The following is a 22,216-nucleotide window of genomic DNA, read 5'->3' on the forward strand; positions in this document are numbered from 1 at the left end:
TTGGAGTACTTGCTGTTTATATTTGCACAGTTTTCATCATATCATTCAAAATGAAACTGAACTAAGCCAAACTAAGCCAAAAATATCCTTATAAATAACAGTGGACTAGAATATATATATGTATATGTATGTATAATCTTTTTAATAATCTTTTTTCTTTTTTTAAAATCACATTAACTGGAAAGGAGTATAGCATCATAATGAAGCAGCATTTATATTTAGGATTTAACATCAGTATCTAAATGTAGTTAGAGATATTTTCTGAAATATATGGAATGGATATCATCGCTATTTCCAAATCAAGACTGGTTTTCTTAAAACTGTTCTTTAATAAATGTTTGTCTATGGAAATGCCGCAACACTTGTGTTAAATGGTTCAAACTATAGCTATGTGACTAATAGCCTTGGTGCCTTCCAGTTGTTAAATTGAATGAACCCAAGTCTTGTCTTCTGCTTAGAATTATTATAAAATGAGAAAATTAGCCATAATTGTATACTTTACCTATCCAGTTTAGCAACCATGTCTTAATTGATTTCTAACATGTAGAAAACAAAGGTAGCAAACTAATCATATAAAAATTTTTGAATTAGCTGGACAATACATTGTCTCCTTCCATGGAATTCCTGCATTTTCTTTATTGCTACATTTAATCCACAAGGCTGGGTGTCAAAAACGTATGGAAAAGAGTTTGCCACACCAAGCAAGATATTCTCACTTGATCTGTCATATCAGTGATTTATACATGCTGGCTACATATCATTTTGAGGAAGAATTCTTAACACTGCAATTCATGCCAGAACCAAGAATTTACAGGACTAACAAGTTTCTTTAAGACAAAGATTCAGAACTTTCCTCTATTTAGGTAGATGTTCCCATATCATTCTTTCATCAATAAAAATGTTGCACTGGAGGCTTTTTGAGGCCTAATTTCTGCAGGTTTATATATACAGCAGTCTTTTATTTTCCACAGCAGGATAAGGTATTAAGACAGAAATCCCTGCTGAATCAAAACAATTGTACAGACCAGTCCTCTCTTCACTGAAGGTTAGGGGATCACATCTGCAATCTGCACTTGATACCTTTTCTAAGACTTGCCTTCTATTAGTTTGAATGTTCTGCAAGTATATCCCATGGGATAACTAGAAAAAGATCCACTTCATTGCTTCCTAATACATGTTCAGCAGGCAAAAGCTTCAACACACTTAGGGCAGAGCTGAGGAAAATGGGGAATGTGAGCTAGAATTTGAGGCTGCACAGCAGCCTCTTATGCTGCTTCATCTGCTTTCTGCAGCATTTTGTTCAAAAATGAGTGCCATGGGAATGTCCCCACGGCAGTAGGTTCTCACTTAAACTGGAGCAGGCAAGGTGGCCACAAAATCAATTCAGCCAATTCAGCCAAAGATGCTGCAAGTGTGAGAGCTGGGCAGAGTACCAGGGTGCACTAACTATCCTTTTCTCCCCATTCATGCACCTCCAGGCAAATGCGGTCTGACGCTGAGTGAGACAAGAAAGTGTTGAGTAATGGGAAAGAGAGATTTCTAAGTATTTTCCTCTTTCTATGTCTGCATCTGCTAAAAACCCAGTTAACACAATGAGCATTTACAGAAGTCCCCAGATGAATTCATATTTATACTGCCCAGCCAAGACTTTCTGATTCCTTTGGACCAATTCTGTCTGGTAGGGGAGAGTTTTCTATTTTTTTAACTAGATGTATGTGACAAGTCTATGGGTGTTCTAGATTTCCATCTTTTCATTGTAATGCCAAACTGCTTTGCAGTTGATTCCACTGCTTTTCTATTGGAGTTGTGGTCCTGCAGCTGTGATTGCAAACATAAGCTAATTGTTCTTTTATCTTTCTTGCCATTTCATTAGTGTTCTGAGACAGAATCAAACTGCCATGGAAGTTTTCTTAATCCTTCAGGTGTAATTTCTTGCTGATCACTACTGAACTGATAATGGTACTCTGACTTTTTTTTCCCCTTGCTTTTTACCCCTTGGAGTTTTTGAGTTTTATACTTACCTTTCTGGCTTTTGTTCCCAAGTGCTTATGTGAGACACAGATCCTTTCTACATTTTAGAATTATCTCTTTCTTCTGACAATAAAATTACACTTTCTATGCTTTTGTTTTTTAAAGACGTGACCATACGCTCCAATAACCTCTTGTGGCTTATATATTCGAACATTATCTTATTTATTTAACCTTTCACTTTCTTCTTTCTGTTTTGAAACTTTATATCTCTTGGTATTAATACTTCTATCTTCCTTACCCTCTTTGCTTTGAAAATTCTCCTGTTTGTTCTCTGTATTACTAATACTGTGAGATATATTTAAAGTCGAAATGAGGGCAAAGGAATATTTAACAATGAGGAGAGGTGAACAGAAAAGGGCAGCAAGATTTGGGCAGCGTATTGAAATTTCTTGTAGAAAAAGGACAGCCGATCTTTTCTGTGTGACTGTTTCTCTTTAAGTGTTATCAAAGAATGGGGACATATGTGCTGAAAATTATTGAAGTCCCAACAGTGCATTTGCTCAACATGTGAAGTTCTAAACCAGGATGGTGAAAAAGAAATTACTGGATCTATTTAATGATTTCCAGAGTGATAGCCAGGTTTGTCAATAAGTGTTTATATGTAAAGTTGTGCAGCATTTTCCATTACAGAACCTTGATATTTAACCACTTTTATGAAAAGGCTACATTTAAACCCTTCAAATTAAAATTTTGCCCAAATCTATTTATTATTTTACAGTTAAAGTGACTCAGCCTTTCTGGTCATCTAGAACAATGGAACTAAAAACAAGCAAAAAAACCAAGGTTTTTTGAGTTTTGACAGCCATTACACAAATATGTTCTAATAATTCTTTTTTGCAAAGTAAATGTGACATTTGACATAGAAAGAAAGAGGGAAGAGATGCCACAGGACATCATTTCAGGCTGTCATTTGTTCCCATTGCAAAGTCATCCAGCTTTGTTAGAATGGGCAGTGATTTCAAATCAGGGGATGGCAACAAAGTATAGGCAAGAGAGCCAAAATGCAGCCAGCTACCCTGCAACTGAGCCACAGTGCTGAGGGAGCAGGCTCTGCTCCTGCTGAACAAAGGGATGAACCCTGGTGGCTGCTCAGGCCCTTACTTAGCCCATGTGTCTCCTGTCTCTGGCAACTGGCGCCTTTGTGGGGAGGAGAACAAAGACCATTTTTCTCCACATCAGTGGCGAAGGGGAGAGGAAGGAAGCCATCACTCAGTGTGGGGAAAGAGGGGAAGGCAGAGCACAGAAGCCTCTAGTCCATATAATTGTGGGTGGTGGGGTGTTGCCTTTTCTTTCATTGCCTTGATTGGCACCGTTTTGTTTTGAGAGGCTGAGTCTCTAATGGCTCACATGTTGATCAACATCTCTGTGTAATAAATAGCGGTCTGGGCTTTCTTTTTGTTTTCAAGTGTCCCTTAATATAGAAGTATTTATACCTATGTGTTAACAGAAGACTCATCTGGGAGCTATTATCAGCTCATGTGGAAGACGCTGCTCATCACACGTTATTAACTGTGGCTACTTGACTGCATAACACCCACTATCCACAGTACAAGTGCAGTTGTGAAAATGCTTACACACACGCTTCTACCTGCACTGGAACAAGAGTCTATCAAAGCTGAAAATGGGCCATCCGAGAGCAAGAAACTTCCAGAATTGAGGCTGCCTCTCTGACCTTTATTTAGCCACCTGTGTTTTTGAATTGTGCTACAGTCTTTAATTGTGTGATCAAAGTGAGCACAACATGGTTTTCTGGCACTGGCAACGAATAATGTGATTGCCTTCAGCACCCCAGACTCATTTGTGGCAGAAATTTGTTGTCTCTAGCATGGGACTAATAACTATTATCCTGCCCAGACAGTGCTTTAGGAAGGTAATCCATGCTTAAGATGCACTCAGGAGCTACAGTAAGTAGCTACCCTAAGAAAATCCAACAAACAGGTGAATTTGTGTGATATTCAATAAATAAAGCCCGTGATGACTGGGTGATGAAGGTAAAAAGAAATGTTGAACAGCAACATCCAGTGAACTTCTGCTGTGATACATGAAAAAAAATTGGATGTTGATATGAATTATCATGGGTAACTTTTTATTCTTTTCTAAGTTTTCCAGTACTTTACTTAAACTTGCCTTTGAATGCTTGGAAACATCTGGGAACATCTTTCTTTTTATTTTTTCTGGATTTTTTGTATTTTTTTTCCTTTTCCTTTTTTTTATCTTTGCATGGAATATATTTTTGTGCTTGGACAGAAATGCACTGTTAAATATTCAAGCAATCAGGCCAGCAGCATATTCTAATTTAATTCAAGCATGAAATATAAACCTGAACTTTAGCTTGCATGGATACAAGATTTTTCAATGGTCACAAAATTATCTTGTTGATTTTGAGGCAGCAGCTATCAAAAAATTACATTATTTTCCTACTGGGTGTTCCAGTACTTATTTCCACGTACCCAGAGGAATGTGCACTCTTTCTGGCACTTTGAAATGAAATTGGAGAGCAGGAGAAACCCGTTCAATTTTCATTATACCTTCCAGAATTTGGAATAATTCCGTCTGGTCTCTTAAAAAACCCAATGCTTTTCCAAGCACATTTATCAGTTTGTCATGCTGTTGTCTCCTGTCGTAAAACTGTCATCACAGTCTCTCTGATGTGGCAGTGCTGGGGGCACTGGCGAAGCTTCTTGGCTCAGCCGTGCTCAGATTTTGCATGGCAAGTTGGGCTGCTCCAGTGAAAGTCACATGGCTCTTCTGCCACAATGTGGAAGCTACCATGCCTTTCATTGCTAATGTCATCGAATGCCATCTTGACATCTGGATATATTGCCACCCCATTTGAAGTATCAGCTGTTTATTCCCTCACTGTTGACCTTTCTTACTTTCTTATGGTTTGTCGAGCTCTCATCCTTTCGATGACCTGCTATTTTTATTTTTTCTGAAAAGTGCTGGGAAAGGATCTGTGTAGCACTGAGTGATTATCAAAATAATGTGTATGCTTTTCCATCTGAGTTGTACATAGGTCATAATGCCAAGAAAGATCTGTAAGCATCAAAGAATTGGAAGAAAAGCTGGGTTGGGAAAAACCCCTGAAAATCATTTTACCAAACATGCCTCTAAAAGTGAAGCAAAGTTCTTTAATCTGATGTTTCAAGGCAGCTTTTGGACCCATAGTCACATCGTTGGTTTTCTTGACTATATTTGCTGTATCTCCTAATGTTCTTACATTGGAAATTATGCTCCAATTGATTGTGTTTATGATACATGACAAGTTCATATGCATCTTGTATACTGAAAGCCAGTTTAATTCCCTCATTGTGTATTTCTCAAGAATTTTTTTAAAGACTCATTTAATTTAAAGCTTAAATAATCTCCTTAGATTCCAGTTTGCTGAGTTAGGATTGTTATAAAAAGAATATGAGATCTAGCCTTAGCTTGAAATAATACCTACTCTGAACAATGGTCCTGAAAACAAAACCAACAAATGATGTTTAAATTTCTGTCAGAATTGTGTACCATCTCTTTAGGACAAACTAGAGTTATTTAGACTATCTCAGCTCTATGTTTTCATATAATAATTTGTTTACTTTCCTCTCAATATAATCCAATTCCTTCATTTGCAAAGCTTTCCTTTTCAAATTTTGTAAAAGGAGTTGAGTATGAATTTTTGCCTTTTTTTTTTCCTTTGAATTAGTGGCATATGGTGCACGATACTTAAGCTATACTCCTAACCTGCCCTACTCTCATTTTATCTCATAGAGGCTTTGTTCATCAGTGTTTTATCTGCCTTCTTTCTGTTTCACTCCCAGTGCCATATTTTTCTTTGTAAAAGAGATGCAAAAATGGTGATGGCAAGACCCATCTTCAGCGAGTGAAAAAAAAAGAAAAAGCACAGAGTCTATTAGTGTCTCAGCTATAGCATTTCTTCCTACAAAAGAAATGGCACTTTTGTGGCTATGCAGGCTGCCCATGCAAAACCTTTTTTTGGCACCTCTGTGTACTGAAACCATCCAAGTAGCTGATAAGCAGGCACCATGCCACCGAAGCAGATGGGCATAGCTGTAGAGAGCCAAAAGACAATGTATGTGCATCAAGTGTGGATGTTGGTGGCAGGCTTCCCAGTCAGTGATGTCTTAACGATTAAATGTCTTGAGTTTTTTGCACCTGTAGTTACAGAGGTGCCAGCCTTACTGCTGAATGGTGTTTGAAATTTTCTCCAGGTTTGTTTATAAATTACAGGGAATTTTCAGTGAATGCTTGACCTAGAAGAGACTTGGAACACGAAGGCTGGCAGTAAAGGAAATAGTAGCAATAACTTTTCCCAGTCCTAAACAGGTACATGTTCTCACCCAAAACTAAGCAAACAAAAGTTCCAGAGAGGAAAGCATTTTTTAGGGTATTTCAGACATGCAGAAGAGAGAAGCAACAGGTACTTTACGAGAAAGAAAATCAAATACAATCAGAGATATACATTTACCATAATATTGCCAAAAAAAGGATTTCGAGGTGATGCTGTGAAAGAAAGACCCTCAAAGGAATGAATAAAGAACATTATGCTGTTCTTTGATCGTATCACATTTAGGGAAATAGAATTTGACCACTCTATGTATATTAAGAAGGCTGGACCACAACATTATCTGATTTAATCTCTAGTTTCTTCTCAGAACTGCAAAAACCTAGGGCATAGAATATTTTTAGCTAATGATTTTGATGCAAGTTGCAAGAGAAGGGAAAGGCACTTTCCTTAATATTGTCTAAGAGAATGACTTTCTTTGTTTCCTGGGTAATACAGAGCAAACTTGCACACAGAGTCAGGAATAAACCTCCTTGGGGAAGGCCCTAATTCATCCAATGACCAAAGAAAGTGTAATATGTTTTGGTGATTTGAGAAAAATCAGAGATTAATTAATTGATTGATTGATAAAGAAAAAGCTTTTAAAACAGTATTTCCTTTGAGTATATGCAGTCTGGTTTCAGCACAAAACGAATTTTTTTTTAGACAAACACAACTTAAATCTTAATCTCCCTGAAGAAATTAGAAAATTAAGTCCATTTTGCATTTTATCCTCTTTCTGAAAGTGTTGTTTGTGTTTCTACATGTATTGTTACAGTTTCAGGTTTCTCTTTTTTTTTAATTCAATACTTTCAGTATTGAAAAAGACCAAAAAAACCCCATGTTGCATTAAAACATACTGATCTTGCCAAATCAGGCAGTCTTACCCATCGGATTTACTAGAAGGGAATAAGGGAATTGGAAGAGTGTTCTTTGTCTTCTTCTCTCCCTTTGCTGTGGCTCATTAGACTCACTCAGGGTCAGTCCCACAGAAGTGGGCGCAGTGACACTCTCGCACGTATGCACCCCCTACACAAGGAAAATGCATCTAACCCTGTACTCCCCACACGCTTCCTTTGGTGTGTGCACAAAACACACTTGGTTTTGTGCCTCTAGAAATTGGCTCCATCCCCTCCAGCTACCTTATCCTCCTGAACAAAATTCAGTCTGGCTCCATCGTATGGCTGGCTCTAAAAACTCTGCGTGTGTTTAGGTCCAATTTCTGTGTGTTATCTCCAAAGAATGGGAAATGACCTTTGCCATTGACTGATATTTTCAAAGCAGCTACTAACCTCCTGAAACAGAACTGCCAGCCAGTGGCTCTGAAGGTCTGTGTGCTCCATTCTGCAACTCTGAAACACAAACTCTGCTAGTATCTTAGTCACATCCCTATTTTTGTTCCCAAATTTTGGAGTGGTCTTAGGAATTTTTTAGAAATTGTGCTATAAAAAACAGCTTGGAGAGAGGCAAGAAAGAATTTTATGGTCGTCATGTATTTTTCCTATGGCAAATACATCTTTAGTTTAAAGTATATCTCCTTTGGAATATGAACATTAAAGACCATACTCATTAAGGACTCAAGTCAAGTCTGTGAACTCAAGCACTAGGCTCCTGATGACTTTGGCTGCTAAGACATTAAGCCAAGGAAAACTGAAGGAAGAAAACAGTACCTGAGAAGCTGAATACAAACATCTCAATTTATCAAAAAGGTCTTATTATAAATGGCTTAGTTTTAGCAGGAATTTTGGTATATTCTCTGAGGGAGATGGATTCCCTTTATAAATAGTTTTAGTTGGCACTCAGATACTGAGGCATCAATAAAAGAATCTAAATAAATGTCAGTAGACTTCTGTTCCTAGCTATTGATTTTATTTTTTGCACTCTGTAAAAAATGAACATTGAAAGAATTCTGATTGTCCTGATTTGTATTTTTAATAGAGAATTCAAATGGAACAGCTGCTAAACATTCCGTTAAAATAAGCTGTTCAATGACTGAATTATAATCAAGATTTTTCTTTTTGGGTGTTTCTGAAAAACCCAGAGACACCAAGGAAACAGTCAATACATGTCTAGCTCCATCAATTGCTAATGTCTGAAGCAAATTACAGCTTTCCACTTTTCCAGTGAGAAGCCCTTCTCATTACATTACAGTGAGGATATGTGCCTTATGTTTATTTTAGCTGAAAAGAACACCGTTTCTTCCTCACTGCACATTGTCCAGTTCAATCTGGAGGAAGTGACAGTATTCCTACTGAGGGCTGGCCACTCAGTGGAATAGTCAGATTCTGGCTAGGATTGCCACCTATCACTTTCATGCTAAAGTTGTGGAAATTTTTTTTTTTTTTGCAATGTCATAATTCCACATGATATTCACGCTTAGGTGAAGCCTTGGAGAAAGCAGTTTATAGTATCCAATGATCTTGTTCATGTTTCTTTTTCATTGGTAATTAATTGATGAAATGTTCTGGGGAGCCACAAGTTACAGCGGAATTTTACCACAACAATTCTGCAATTTTCCCCTAAGATTTGTTACTAAAAAAATATTCATAGGAGGCAGTTTGGATTCCTGTGAATGCAATTTCTGCACTGATAACTAAGTATTAACTCTGAGGAAATCCAGGGCTTGAAATACTTAGTGTTTTTGGAGCGTTCTAGAAGGCAGGGTTTGAAAAAATTGTTTCAGAATATTTCTAGCCCTGTAACTGAAGGACCAAATGACCTCTAAAATCACATAATTTTGATTTCTATATTTTTTTTTTACTATGCCAACTTTAATATGAATTAAACAGCTGATTAGAACTGGTCTAAAAAAAATGTCATTTCAAAGCTGTCATTTCAAAGCTGTTATTTCAAGTTTTTATATCTTGAACAGCATTGATTTCTACTGCTAGTAGCTCTTGAGGTAGATCCTGGTAGATTAATGTTGGAATTGAAGCAGAAAGGTTAAAAAAGGTTCAAAACAGCACTATTTTAAGGTTGACTAATGTGTAGCTAAGCTCAAGTTATGTCTTGAAATATAGAGATATAACAAGAATTCTGTTCTAAAGAAAGCCTTTTGAATTCTATTTAAATGAGAACTATCATTTTCCTGTTACTTACATTTAATTAGTAATTTCTATTTTGAGAGACTTTATAATCTATTCTACAAACAGAAGAAAGAATACTGAAAAAGTATGGAAGTAACATAAGAGGAAAAATATCAGTCCATCTGTGAATGTATGCGTGTATATTCATGTGTCTGCTGCTGGTTGGGTATGTACTGTGTTGCAGTATACTGAGTATTCAGATATTTGAAGTTACTTCCTGCTGATGAATGTTTCACAGCAGAGATATGATCAAAAGATACACAGGAATTGAATGATGAGTGAAGCCAAACCAATTAAATTTCTACTGCCATGTCAAAAGATAAAATAAATATGTCCTGTTAAAATTTCTACCTTACCTTACTTTCTTTAGTACATAAAGTACACTTTTGTTAAAAAGGTTAAAAACTATAACATATTGATGCACAAGAATCCTAAATCCACCCCCAAACCATCCCCCAAACAAAAAAACACCAAAAAAACCCCAAAACCAATCAAACAAAAAAGACAAAACCAAAACCAAACAAATAAACAAACAAACAAAACCACACAAAGAAATAAACAAATGCAAAACAAAACCAAAACCAACAACAAAACAAGACAAGAAGAAAAAGATTGAGATGAAAGGAAGAAAATTTCATTGCTCCCCATTTGGAAGAAGAATGGCAGAAATACTGAGTTTTTAAAGAAAACTCTTTTAAAAAGTAACTCCTCAGTTCCAGAATACTTTCATTTGAGGATCTAGACTATTTGCAACTCCCTATTGTAACATAGTAGGTTGACTGAACTGTGCTACAGTGCTACAATGTAAATTAAGTATTTGTGTGTTCTTACTTCTACCTTTTGGCCGTTCACCCTTTTAGCATCATATTGAAAGAAATTAGTAGTAGTCGTAGTAAGAATAGAGTAAGAACACTGAGAAAATGTTATGTATCTTCCTTAGGGAAGCTGTATGAATGGGCTGATATATCTCCAGAGTTGTTTATGGTTTCTTGGAATGGAAGTTTGTCATTTAGTGTTGTGGGTAATATCTTCAGTGGTATAGTTGGACACTAATTTAGAAGCTGAAGAACAAATGAAATTGATGCAGTAGCAAAAACGCTTTTCTCAGTCTTTTACACTAAAATATAAAGAGCTGCAAATCCAAGAAACAGGAAATGAACAAATGAAACATTTAAGCTTAAGCATTAATGGACCATCAGTAAGTGTAGGATATAAGAGACAGTAGTTCTTAGAACATGTCTCTTCAGCAGTACATCAGTGATATTTTACCCTGGTGATGTTTAAATTAGTTTGTTATTTTTTGTTTATGTGGGGAAAAAAAGGAGTGTATATCTGCACAGTGAAGCATTACTATCTTATTTTTTATGTCACCAGTACAAGATTTTTAATGGGCTCTGTGACACTGGGAATTTTGCCTTTGAGAAGTTTAGCGTTCCAAACAGCAAGGGTAGAGTGATCTGTGTCAGACACTAGGAAATGAACCGATCCCTGAAAGTGCCTTTCCTCTGAATTGAGTGTAGTGGGAATCTAGATGCTGCTCAGAGCAGGACAACTGCATTACAGACATCTAAATGTGGGCAGATGGATACTACTCCGACAGTAATGTGCTCTGTAGAAATTCAACTTATTTTGTGCAAAAGGAGTTGGAGCCATGTCTTCAGAAGAAAAGGCAAATCTCTGCTGTGCTTTCTGCTCCCAGCATAATTCTGGCACAAAGAAGAGGGAACAAAACAGAAGCAGCCAAAAGAAAGAAGAGGCCCAGTGAGCCCCACTCAAGCTAGAACTCCCTGGCTGTGAGTAGATTGAGGGCTGACTGCACATCTTCTCAATGTACTGGGCTCTGGGCTGTGCCTTTATCCATTTATGACCTGACCAGACATGCCTCAGCTTTGCTCCTGCTTTTTATTCTTATGAATCCTTCTCACACAAATCAAAGCGAAAATACAGTTAATAAACTCCTATATAAAATCATGGCTTATAACTGAGTTCAAGGAGCTTGAAAGTTTATACATAGCCATGGGATGTATGGAAGCCTCTGGAAAGAAATTTTAAGCAGCATTTGTTCTATATCTGTAAGGACTGATTGCTCAAGAGAAAAAAATGCTCCAAAACAATTTTCTGTTTGGTAGTGACCAGTTCTGATGCCCATGACAGTTCAGCATCTTTCAGTCAGTCTTGGCAGAGGACACTAATTATTAAAGTGTAATTACAAGGAAATAAAATATCAGATTTTATTAACTGAGGCAAAAAAGGGAAGGAGAAAAAAAATACATAAATATGAGACTGATGAAAGACTGAAGAGTCAAGGAATCACAATGCCAATGTGTTAAAAAATTCCCTGATAAACAAAAGCAGTGAACTAGACTGTCATTGCAATTTGAGATGGAAAACCACAGCAACTCAAAATGGATGCTACAAAATTGATTAAGATCTGCTTAGAAACAGATGCTCACGAGGATGGACAGTGCTCTGATTCTATAGCCATGATTAAAGATAAATGAAAAAAATAAAACCTAGCAAGAAATGTCTAAGTCTTAATGATAGGAAGAATTCAGCCAAGAAAACTAGTACAAGCTGCATGCTGTGACAATCAACGAGCAATGAAAAAAGTCCAGAGGATTATGTCATTCTGCAAGAGCTTCCCACTACATTCAGGAAACTCAGTGAACATTTATTGAAGTTGAACTGGTTGCACAAAGTCCTCTGCTGCCAGTAATATTATTTGTTGTCAAGTTTACTGGTTTTGGCCCTGAGCTCTCTTCCAATGAGGCCTGTAGATAACTGATGGGCAGGGAAGACTTTCATCTGAATTATTAAAAGCAGAACACAGTTGCTCTTTGTGTTAGGTTGCTGAGGGCAGCAGTTCTGCTTAAAACATCTGGTCATCATGCATTCAATCACTGAGTCTCTGCTTGGTGAGAATTTGACTTCAGATTCCTCTTCGGAATGAGGCTGTGGTTTCTGATCCTGCCCTGCGCTGGAAGCTTCCCACTGGTGTGTGGCTCCTGGTGGATTCTAGAACTGGACTCTCCACCATGCTGTGCTGCCCGCATCCTCATCAGCTCTCCAGGAAAAGCCTCAGGCAATGGAAATAGGAAGGAAACAGCAACATGTGCAGAGGAGAGGTAATTGGAGATGGTGCCTACTAAGCAGCCACATGAAGTCACACTGTGGACTGATGTCCTTTCTGCTTTCAATGGGCTTCTCACACAGGAATCCAGGTGATTCTACCAGTTCCAGGAAGATGGAAACAAGAGGCAGAGACAGTATATTGATGCAAAGTATTCAGAATTTCACTTTTATTCTATTTGATGGGGAAAAGATAGGTTTGAAAATTGTATTTCTGAGTGATATATCGTCATAGGCTGAGGAAATCAGGGGAAAATAACTTTAGAAACAAAGATTATTATTTTGTTATTATAATATAAAAATTATGTTGTGGACAGTTCTTACTGCATTACTGGAAAGATATGCTCTTCCCAGACATGCTGGACTGAAGGTAATCTTTGAACAAGTACTGTTGCCCAGATAGCATAATTAATCACATATTTAATTACTATGGTAAATGTAGTAACTATAGTTATAGTAATTCCTTTAGTTACTTTGTCCTGAATGTAGCCCAGAAGGGTCTTGGGGAATAATATTTTCAGATTTGGAAGAATCTGAAACTAAAATAGTGTTCATTTCTAAAATAAGAAATAAACAGCAAATCATTCATGGCAAGAACAATTCAATTGCTTTGAATTGCACAATGCGGGTCTGGGCCCTTTTATCCCTCAGACAAATGTGTTTGTAACTGACTCACATATCAGAAAAGAATTTGGAAGCAAGAGAAATGCCATGTACAGTTCTGTGGGAAAAAAAATAATGCTTTATTTTAAAACACTCATAGCTATCAGAGTTCCTCACTATTTATGCTTGAAAGGTATGTGACATATTTCTCCTTCAGGCAAAGCGTGACAAGAGTATTAGATGTGAGCTCTGGTGACCATGTTTATATCAAAGGCAGTAGTGGCCTATCTGAACCTTTGGTTCTTGTGCCCTTGTCATCATATTTCCATTTGGCTTAGGAATTAAGTGAAGTGATTTAATTTCTTTGACCTCCAGTTTCCCTTTTAGTAAATTGGAGATAATGTGACTCAGCCAAATTTGACAGAAGTGTGAAGAGAAATGTATAAGTTCTCAGTACTGGTACAAGTATTTTGATATCTCAGTTTTCCATTCCCCAAGAAAAAAGACATCCTATATTCATTAGTGATGATTCATAGTGAATGTAACTACACAGTATCAATTAATCATAAAATACCTAATTCTTCTCAAAATTCTTTGCAGAGGGTTATAAATTCATGTTTACTTCAAGAATGGTAAGCATGTGAGAGCTGCATTTATAGAATTTATTTTTAAAATAAAAGTAACTTTTATTGATTGGCTAAAGAGTTTCCATATAATAAGTATTCAAGTCTTTAGTCTTAACCTTCTACTTATACCTCTTTCCAGTGTGGATCTCCATAAAAATAATAAGCTGCATTGTCATTGCTGTGCCCCTTGTCAGTATCTCCTGCTTGGTCAAGTGTGTATTCATCAAAGTTCTTGTCTTGCTATTGTGTGACTCTGTAGCATTGTGGTGGCTTCTGTCAGATAATGCAGCTGTCTTGAACTCCCACATATGCCAAAAAAATACAGCTATAGCCCTTTGAAGAACTCTTATAAAATGTGCTTCAAATTAGATACATATAATAGAGAGTGTCAGAGGGATTTGTTCACTGTCACAGACCTTCAGTGCTGAATTTCTTCAACAATTTGCTGAAGCACATTGAAAACAAGAGGCATTTATGACTGCACATGATGCAGAGATGAGAGATGTGCTACATCTGAAGCATCTGAAATAAGAAGCAGTGGGAAGCAGAAACATCCTTGTATTTCAAGGCAACTAAACTCAGTGTTTATCTACAGAATTCAGGCAACAAGCACTTAAAATAACATTTCAAAAGGAAGAAGTTTAAAACATACTTTTAAAAGAAATTTTTAGCCTTATCTGTAATCCAATAACAAGAGATGCTTGTTAAAAGAGTGTATCTAAATGGCAGATATATTTGTCAGTTTTTTGGTGATAAACTTGACAGTGAAAAACAAAAGTTTTGCTTCTTCATGTAACAAGGCTCTCTGCTGGCACAAGCAGATCCAAGGTTCCTTGGAGTGTTCTGTTGAATGTGCTGTGCATGTTGAGCTTTTTAATCAGCTGTTGGTTATGTGCAATGGGACAAGCTGTGCTATGAACAGCCAACCTAATGAAACCTAGTTTCCAGTGTCTCTCTCCCACATTTTTTCATCTTCATGTTGACTGATAAATTATGATCTTGTAAGTCTTTCTCTATATAAGGACTTAATAGTGTCTATTCCCATTTGTAGGCCTATTTTCCTGAGACCTTGGTACATAAAATATCTTTAGATCTTCTTGTATTCTTTTTTCCAGTTTGCTTAAATTGTTCTGGAACACAAAAGATCCTTCAAGGGAACAGACATTGCACATGGATATTACTGCTTTGGTATTTTTTCTTTGAGAAACAAGTCTAAATGCAGTATTGAGAATTTTCACTATAGGAAACCCAGTTATCTTCATGTATCAGAAGGAATGCTTTTATTAAATACATCAGAATATATAACATAATAGTATTACAATAATTGGCAAAACCCAAGAAGTTAAAATGCTGCAAAGTTGGTTGACAAAGCCAAATTAAGGTTATTGAATCTAAATTAATGTTTCCTTCTCTTGATTTGTAGTTATAAAGCTTCATGCTGCATGTGAAGAGGGATGTACTGTGAGAAAGCTACAGGAAAATGAAATGCTCAATGTGTTTAATGCCTCAAACTTTTGTTTAAAAAAAAATTGAGTTTGTTAAGACTATCCAGCTGGACTACGTTCCTATGTTCCAAGGTTTTATTAGTAGCCTGCATTCAAAGTGTACATGTGGATTAGCTGGGCTATCTCTGGAGATATTCTGACCTCAGCAGGATAAATCCCTGCAAAACTTGGTCCATGCTGTTTGTGCTTTGAGCAGAGATTGGACCAGGTGACCTCCAGAGAGTTCTCCTGACCCAAATAAATCTGTCATCTGTGAGCAGAAAGAGCTGACCTATAAAGTGTATGTAATCTGTATGCTTTAAATTACCTGAAATTACTTCTGTGTAAAGAAATTCAAGCATTTATAGCTGTGTTAGCATCCATTAAATCAAAACTATTTTCATCTTAACTTTTTAAAATATGAACAAGGTCCAATTAATAGCTAGGCTGGCTGGAAATTATTTTGTTATCTATAAAAATAAAAAATTAGAACAAGTATAAATTTTGGTCATATTAGATATAGTCTCACTTTAGATCTTGGGAAATGGCAGAATTGTTTTATTTTCACAGTATCTAGAAGGTTAGGTGGAAAATGGCGTGTTGAATAATAGACAATATGATACAGAACAGCACTTGCAAGAGAAATGCAAGAAGAACCTGCACAGGTTGTTACTGAATGAAGAGAAAGAGATTGTCACTCATGGCGAATAATAGTTTGTCATATATCTTTTGTGTGGAATGGATAGTATACAGTCAAAAATATTGTCTGCTTATTCAGAATGTAAACACGTGGAGGTGTGCAGAAAATAGTGGGTCCTGATTTGGAAAATGAGCTATCAAAATTTAATCAGTATGGTTTGGAGAAAAGGCTACACAACATGAAGAGTAAGTCTGTAAATACTTGTGAGAAGTGGGTATAAAAGGAGAAAGCAGCTCTCAACTATAACAGGTAGGGAATGGTGTCCTATTGCTGTCATATTTCACATGTATGCAAGGCCTTGTGGAATGAAATTAGCAAACATGCAGAATTGAATTGTGAACTAGAGGATGGCTACAACAGCCGTTAGAAAAGCATTTGAAGATCCTGAAGTTTATTAGATGATGGAATAATTTGTCAAGGGAAGTTCTTAAATAAAAATATTAGATAAGAGTAGCAACAGCAGGTCAAACATTATTATACAAGATCCTCCAGCATTAGAGCAGGGGAATACAGTTTACAGTCCTAGCACATGAAGTCTTATGAATGCAAAACAAAAGCAGACTAGTGGACAGAAGGAGAGAAAACTTGTATTCCATTACTCACATCAAATACGTGAATAAGACGTTTGGCAACTACCAATGAACTGATATTGCTTAAACATTAATGCTTCTCCTGTACACTCTAAGACAAAACAAAAAAAAAGGAAAATAAAATTTAAAAACCTCAAAGAAACTGGCAGTTTAAAATGAAGTCTGCCTCTTGAAGGTGCTGAATAATTGTGCTGCACCTTGGAAGGTCACAAAATAAATTGATAGAGGCAGCTGTCATGAACAAATCTCCCCATATTTTGTAGAAATACTGCAAAATGATAGATAGATAGATAGATAGACAGACAGACAAATTTTCTTCAGGTTATATATTTGTTTGGTTTCTTGAGACAAGTATTGAAAAATCCTGTGTTAGTTCAATTAGGCTGTCATTTACTAAGTTATATTTGAATGATCAGCTCTGCACTTCTAATATATAATTGCTATTACATGCCTCTCTATTGTAGTATTACCCATTTGAACAAAAAGAGAGAGATACAGATTAGTCTCGAATTTAAATGTCAGATTTATCAACTGTTTCCTGAAATGCAGATATTCTGGTATGACTGAGTACTCACTAGGTCACTCGACACTGTGTCAGGGAATGGGAAGAATTTATTTGTGATCCTCTCTTATGTGTAACATTTTTATTCATAGGCACCATACTTGTAATCTGGTTTTGTCTTGGACTGAACTAATGAACTAAGTTTAACTCAGCTGAGAGTGGAATTGTTAATTCTGTGTTTCTCTCTTCGTCCCTACAGTATGCTGTCTGGCTGGTCCTTTGGGTTACATGGAATGTATTTGTTATCTGCTTCTATTTGGAGGCTGGAGACCTTTCAAAGGTAATTTGCCACTGGATAGATTTAAGCCATCAACTCTTTGTTAACATGCCACAGGCTGTGCTCTGTTTTACTCATTCTTTTAGTGTTACCAGAATGAACATTAAAGTATGACGGAAATTTGGAGTATTCTGGGTATGCTAGAAACTTTTAAACCAGACAGTAATGAGCATATACATTCTGATGCCCACAACAGTAATTGTATATATGTTTTAAAAGAAAATTACCTCTTTTTGTCCCCGTCAGTAGTCCTGCAATGCAAATTTCACCAGTCTGAGAGGCATTAATTAATGATTTAATGAATAAAAAACATTGCCATCTCAGGGGCAAACAAATATTTTTTGTACCATTTAGCTTGCTGTTACTTAGCTGTATTCCTTTCAGGGGTCTTATAGATAGTATAATAATTGTAAAAGAAGGGGTCTTTCAGTAAATTAGGATGTAAACTGAGGTGTCAGAAGAGATTGCCATTTGGCTTCATCAGTATTTCTTAAGTTTGTGCTTCTGGTAGGATTGTTATACAATACTTATACACAGTAAAATACTTATACACAGTAAAAATCCATAGGAAAAATATATTTTCCTAAAAATGACATATTTATAGAGTTTTATTGACAGTGTGACAACGCATAAAGTGGCAGTTGGTAATGGCCTCAAACCAACATTTCAAACCAAAACTCCTACTTTCTAAGGTGCTCCCAGAAAGGTGGCAGTTTGTGGGATAAAAGATTAGCAGTGGCCACAAATTTTTTGTTAGGGTAATATGCTTCAATTAAGTCTAGATATTGCTGAATTATGCTCACAGTGCTGTCTGTGAACTGACCATCAAGGAGAATCCCTCGTGTCAAACACATCACATTCTCTTCTTGACTCAGATTTTAATTTTTGTTCTTGATTATCAGGAGTTTAGCCCAACTGTAAATTACAGATATAATCCTCTGATCCTTTGTGAGTTACTGATATCTTATTATGCAGAAGGTTAAACACAATTACAGGAAGAATAAATGAGGCAGAGATACTTCCTTACCCGTTGTTTTTTTCAAATCACCCCCAAAGTACAAAATCTACTAGAGACAAGGTATATCATCCCCATGTATTCTGTTTCTTCAAAAGATGCTGACTTCAAAAAGATCAGAATTTCATTTCCTGAGGGTGTAAACTAATTTTCTGCAGGTAAAACATTACACTTTCCTAGTTTTATACTTTCAGACAGGCCCAATCTCATTAAAAGCTTGGCAAAAACATAGCAAATAAAAGAATTGCATATGTTATCTTTTATTTGGTCAAAAGCCTTTCTTTGTTGCCAGAACTAGTATATATAACAAACCCAACACCTGTTGTACAATTAAACTCAACCCAATCCACCCTCTTTCCACCTGCTTGTTTCAGCCACCTGCATTCCTAAACTTGTAAATGTTGGGATGCTTATCTTGCCTGGGGAAGCGAATGGAGGTGGGAAAAAATGGAGAAAGGAGAATTAGCTGTTTGAGCACTGGATATAAAAGCAGCGTAAGAACGCCAGTAAGTGCTAGTTGGAATAAAAATGGGCCACAAACACTATATAAACCTTGAAATTATTTTTTTCTGAAGTCCAGAAATCATCATCTAGAGTGTTTCCCAGTCAACCATAGGGTTTAAGTCTATATTTGAGAACAGTTTAATTTTTTATTTGGTCTTTAGAGGTATTATTTGTTCCAATGATATGATCTGCCTTGAAATACCCAGTAGAGTATATTCCTTCCACTTCAATTGGCTTTCACAGCACTAGAATTGGTAAAGACAAGGAGAAAAGGAAAAGATCCCAGAAAATGGATTTGAATAGAACCTTGAGAAAAGCTCTGGGTCTGAAATGGTTCTAAATAAAGGATAAAAAACAACCTTTAGGCAAGTACCAGAGGGATGCCTCTGAGGTTATAAACCATGAAGAGAGGATTCTGTGCAGCATGGCTTTAAGAATTGATAGGGTAAAATTACAGCCTAATAATAGTTCAGATGAGTATAGTTTATTTTTATATGTATCACTTATAGCTTGCTATCAAATAAAATTAAAATAAGGCACTTTTTTTTCCAAAGTTTTGAGAAAGCTTTTATTCTATGTGTACGTACAATTTTTTCATCATCATCTGCTGAGACAATGGAGAGGACATATTTCAATTGTTAATATACTTATTTTAGTTGTGGGGGTGGAGGTCATGACATTTTTACAGCTTCTCCTTATTATACTAAAATAGGCCTGTAAAGACTCAAAAATTTTTAGAAAAATGAGATAATCATCTCTGAAGACAATGGGCAGATTTAAGGACTATTGGTGAACATCCATGGAAATCTGTTTGCATTATACACCTTTACAATCATAGCTATCTTGTGGAAAATGTCATCACACTAAGTATTTTCTGTCCTTGAGGCACAGTTATCTTTGCTGAAGCTCTTTCACAGCAACCTGGAATATTTAGGGCTTTGTACAGAAGGTTTGTAACAAAGAGGATGTACAATCACTTGTTCTTAACCTTGATTTTTATGTGGATCCCTGAATGAATGCTTAGAAAATCCACTTCTCAGGCTTACTTTTCAGTACTCTTCTTCAAAAATATTTCATTAGTCTGGGTGTTGTTTTGCTTGCTAGTGGGTGCCATACTCACTATAAGTAGGACTTCAAGGTTTCAGGACTGGTAATATTTGTTTTGGCCTGTGGCTAAGCAAATATAGCAAATGAAAAGCATAACCTCTGATCTTGAATGAGGCACATCTGAAGTACACTAGTGAAACAAAAAAAAGAAAACATAATAGAAAGCATTTCTGAGAAAGTGTAATATTTCTGTGATTTTTTAAACCCAGGAAAGGACACAAGGAGATAGATTCAGCTATCTCAGAAGAGCAAAAAAATGGTCATGTGATTAAGAACAGCACTCTTGATTCAAGGCATTTGAGAGCTTCCCCGAATGATGTCTAATGATTCCACAAGCAGAAAATAAGCAGAAAATAAGCAGAATAAGAACCTTCATACTCCCATTTTTAGTTTTGAAATGAGTAAACATTTTTTCACTGAAGGAAACCCTTTCCTGAGGTTGCACTGGTCCCATCACAAGCATGGGAGTGGAGACGCTGTCAGTTACTGGAACTCAAGGCAGAGGCTGGGTATGGGGTGCTGAACAAGGGGGACCAGCTGGGGCTCAGGGTCCAAAGCAGCCCTTGCTGCACAGGGTCCCATCCTTTAGTCAGTCCTTCTGGTTCTCTTTGTGTGCAATCCTATTTGTGTGACCAGATCCTAGAGCTCTCCTCTCACTGTTGCCTGGCTGAGCTCCATAATCGCTTCACTGTAGTCCCCAGAGTACTATGTGAATATGACCAAGAGTACACTTCTGAAAAGCTCATTTTAACTGTCAAAATTTACTTAGTTTCTATTTGTGTGACATTCTTGACATCTTCCTTATTTAAACCTAATAAGATGCAAAAGTTACATTAAACTTTTAATTTAAATCATGAGGTTGTACTTTTATTTTTTTTTACTTTCAAACGTCTAATTTGTGTCGAACACTCCAGTGTCAAGAAATGCCAGAATTAAAATTGCTTGACTAAGCATTATTTAGCTCTCTTGTACATTCATTTTAACATAGCTTTTAATTATGAAATCGCAACTGTATATTTTTCTTTAAACTCTGTACCATAGGCTAATACCACATAGGCTACTTCAGAGACAAAGTTTTGGTAGTTGATGGAGGATGCCATACTGGATCTTACTCCATATACTACAGCAGTCAGAAAAAGCTTAATAACAAATACAAATGTAAATCCTGTACTTCAGTTCTGATCTGAAAACATATAGAATAAGAGTGTGAAAAGTAAGGTACAGAACTCTGGCACCTAAGATGTCTAAGCACAGAGGTGATATTGTGTAAATAGATCACTAGGTGTAGTCAAACTGTGGTTCCTCATTATTCATTCTACAGGTCTGAGCAACTGTTCTTAATAAAAATAAAAAGGAGTTTCTATTTGCATTCAAATCATGTTACTTCCTTTCCTATATTGCCCTGTACTGCAACAGGGGGAACATGAAAGAATAAGAAAGATTAAAAAATGCACCTATTGAAATGGAAATTGTTAAATATGATACAAAGAACTGAATGTGCTGTAGTTAAAATGTCAACTAAAGGAAAATATGTCATCAGGTTGTTTTCTGCCAGAAGTTTTAAGGGAAATCAAATGTTTCTGAACACTTTCTCTCCTACCCACTGCAAATAACTGGAAATAGAAGATAACTTAGACTTACAAAATCACAGACTTATTCATGCTGGAAGAGCCCTCTCAAGGTCACTTAATCCAGTCTCCTGCCCAGAGCAGCACCAATTTAGAAGTTCTATCATGTTGCCCAGAGTTTTAGCCAGTCAAGTTTTAGAAGTATTCAAGGATGGAAGTTTCACAACTTCTCTGTTTCTTAACCATTCTCATAGTGAAAAATTTTCTCCTGATATGCTGCTGAAATTTCCTGTGCTGCAACCTGTGACATTGCCTCTTGTTCTTTCACTGCGTGCCTCTGAGAAGAGTCATGCTCCACCTTTTCTAACATTCTCTTTATACATTTAAGTGAAATTGAGTTCTTCAGCTTTCTATTTGTTTTTTCTGTAGTTGAATTCCTGTTTCCAACCACAGATAGTTTGTTGCACCTCACAAGAAGAAAGCTAAATATCTTGTAATAAATAATCAGTTCACTTTTCAGACTTTTGCTTTGCTATGGGAGAAAAATGAAGGGTCTTCACATATATGTAAAGCTATGTAGTATCTTATGGAAAATGTGGAAATCTAT

At 36.5% G+C, this 22,216-nt stretch overlaps 1 protein-coding gene across 2 annotated transcripts in view; it reads left to right on the forward strand.

The window, feature by feature from the left end:
* Nucleotides 1-22,216, forward strand: part of NKAIN2 (sodium/potassium transporting ATPase interacting 2) — a 527,252-nt gene that overhangs the window by 257,990 nt on the left and 247,046 nt on the right. For both annotated transcript variants that reach the window (XR_006014070.1, XM_042016273.1), the window contains exon 3: nt 17,338-17,418. Coding sequence is in view for 1 of the 2 variants with exons in the window: in XM_042016273.1 (XP_041872207.1) it covers nt 17,338-17,418 (81 nt within the window). In the remaining variant the exon portion in view is untranslated. The remainder of the gene's footprint in view (nt 1-17,337; nt 17,419-22,216) is intronic.

Source organism: Corvus kubaryi, unplaced genomic scaffold (assembly GCF_017639235.1).
Source record: "Corvus kubaryi isolate FWS band 111438036 unplaced genomic scaffold, C.kubaryi_AGA036_p1.0 split3-73, whole genome shotgun sequence".
NCBI classification, from domain to species: domain Eukaryota; kingdom Metazoa; phylum Chordata; class Aves; order Passeriformes; family Corvidae; genus Corvus; species Corvus kubaryi.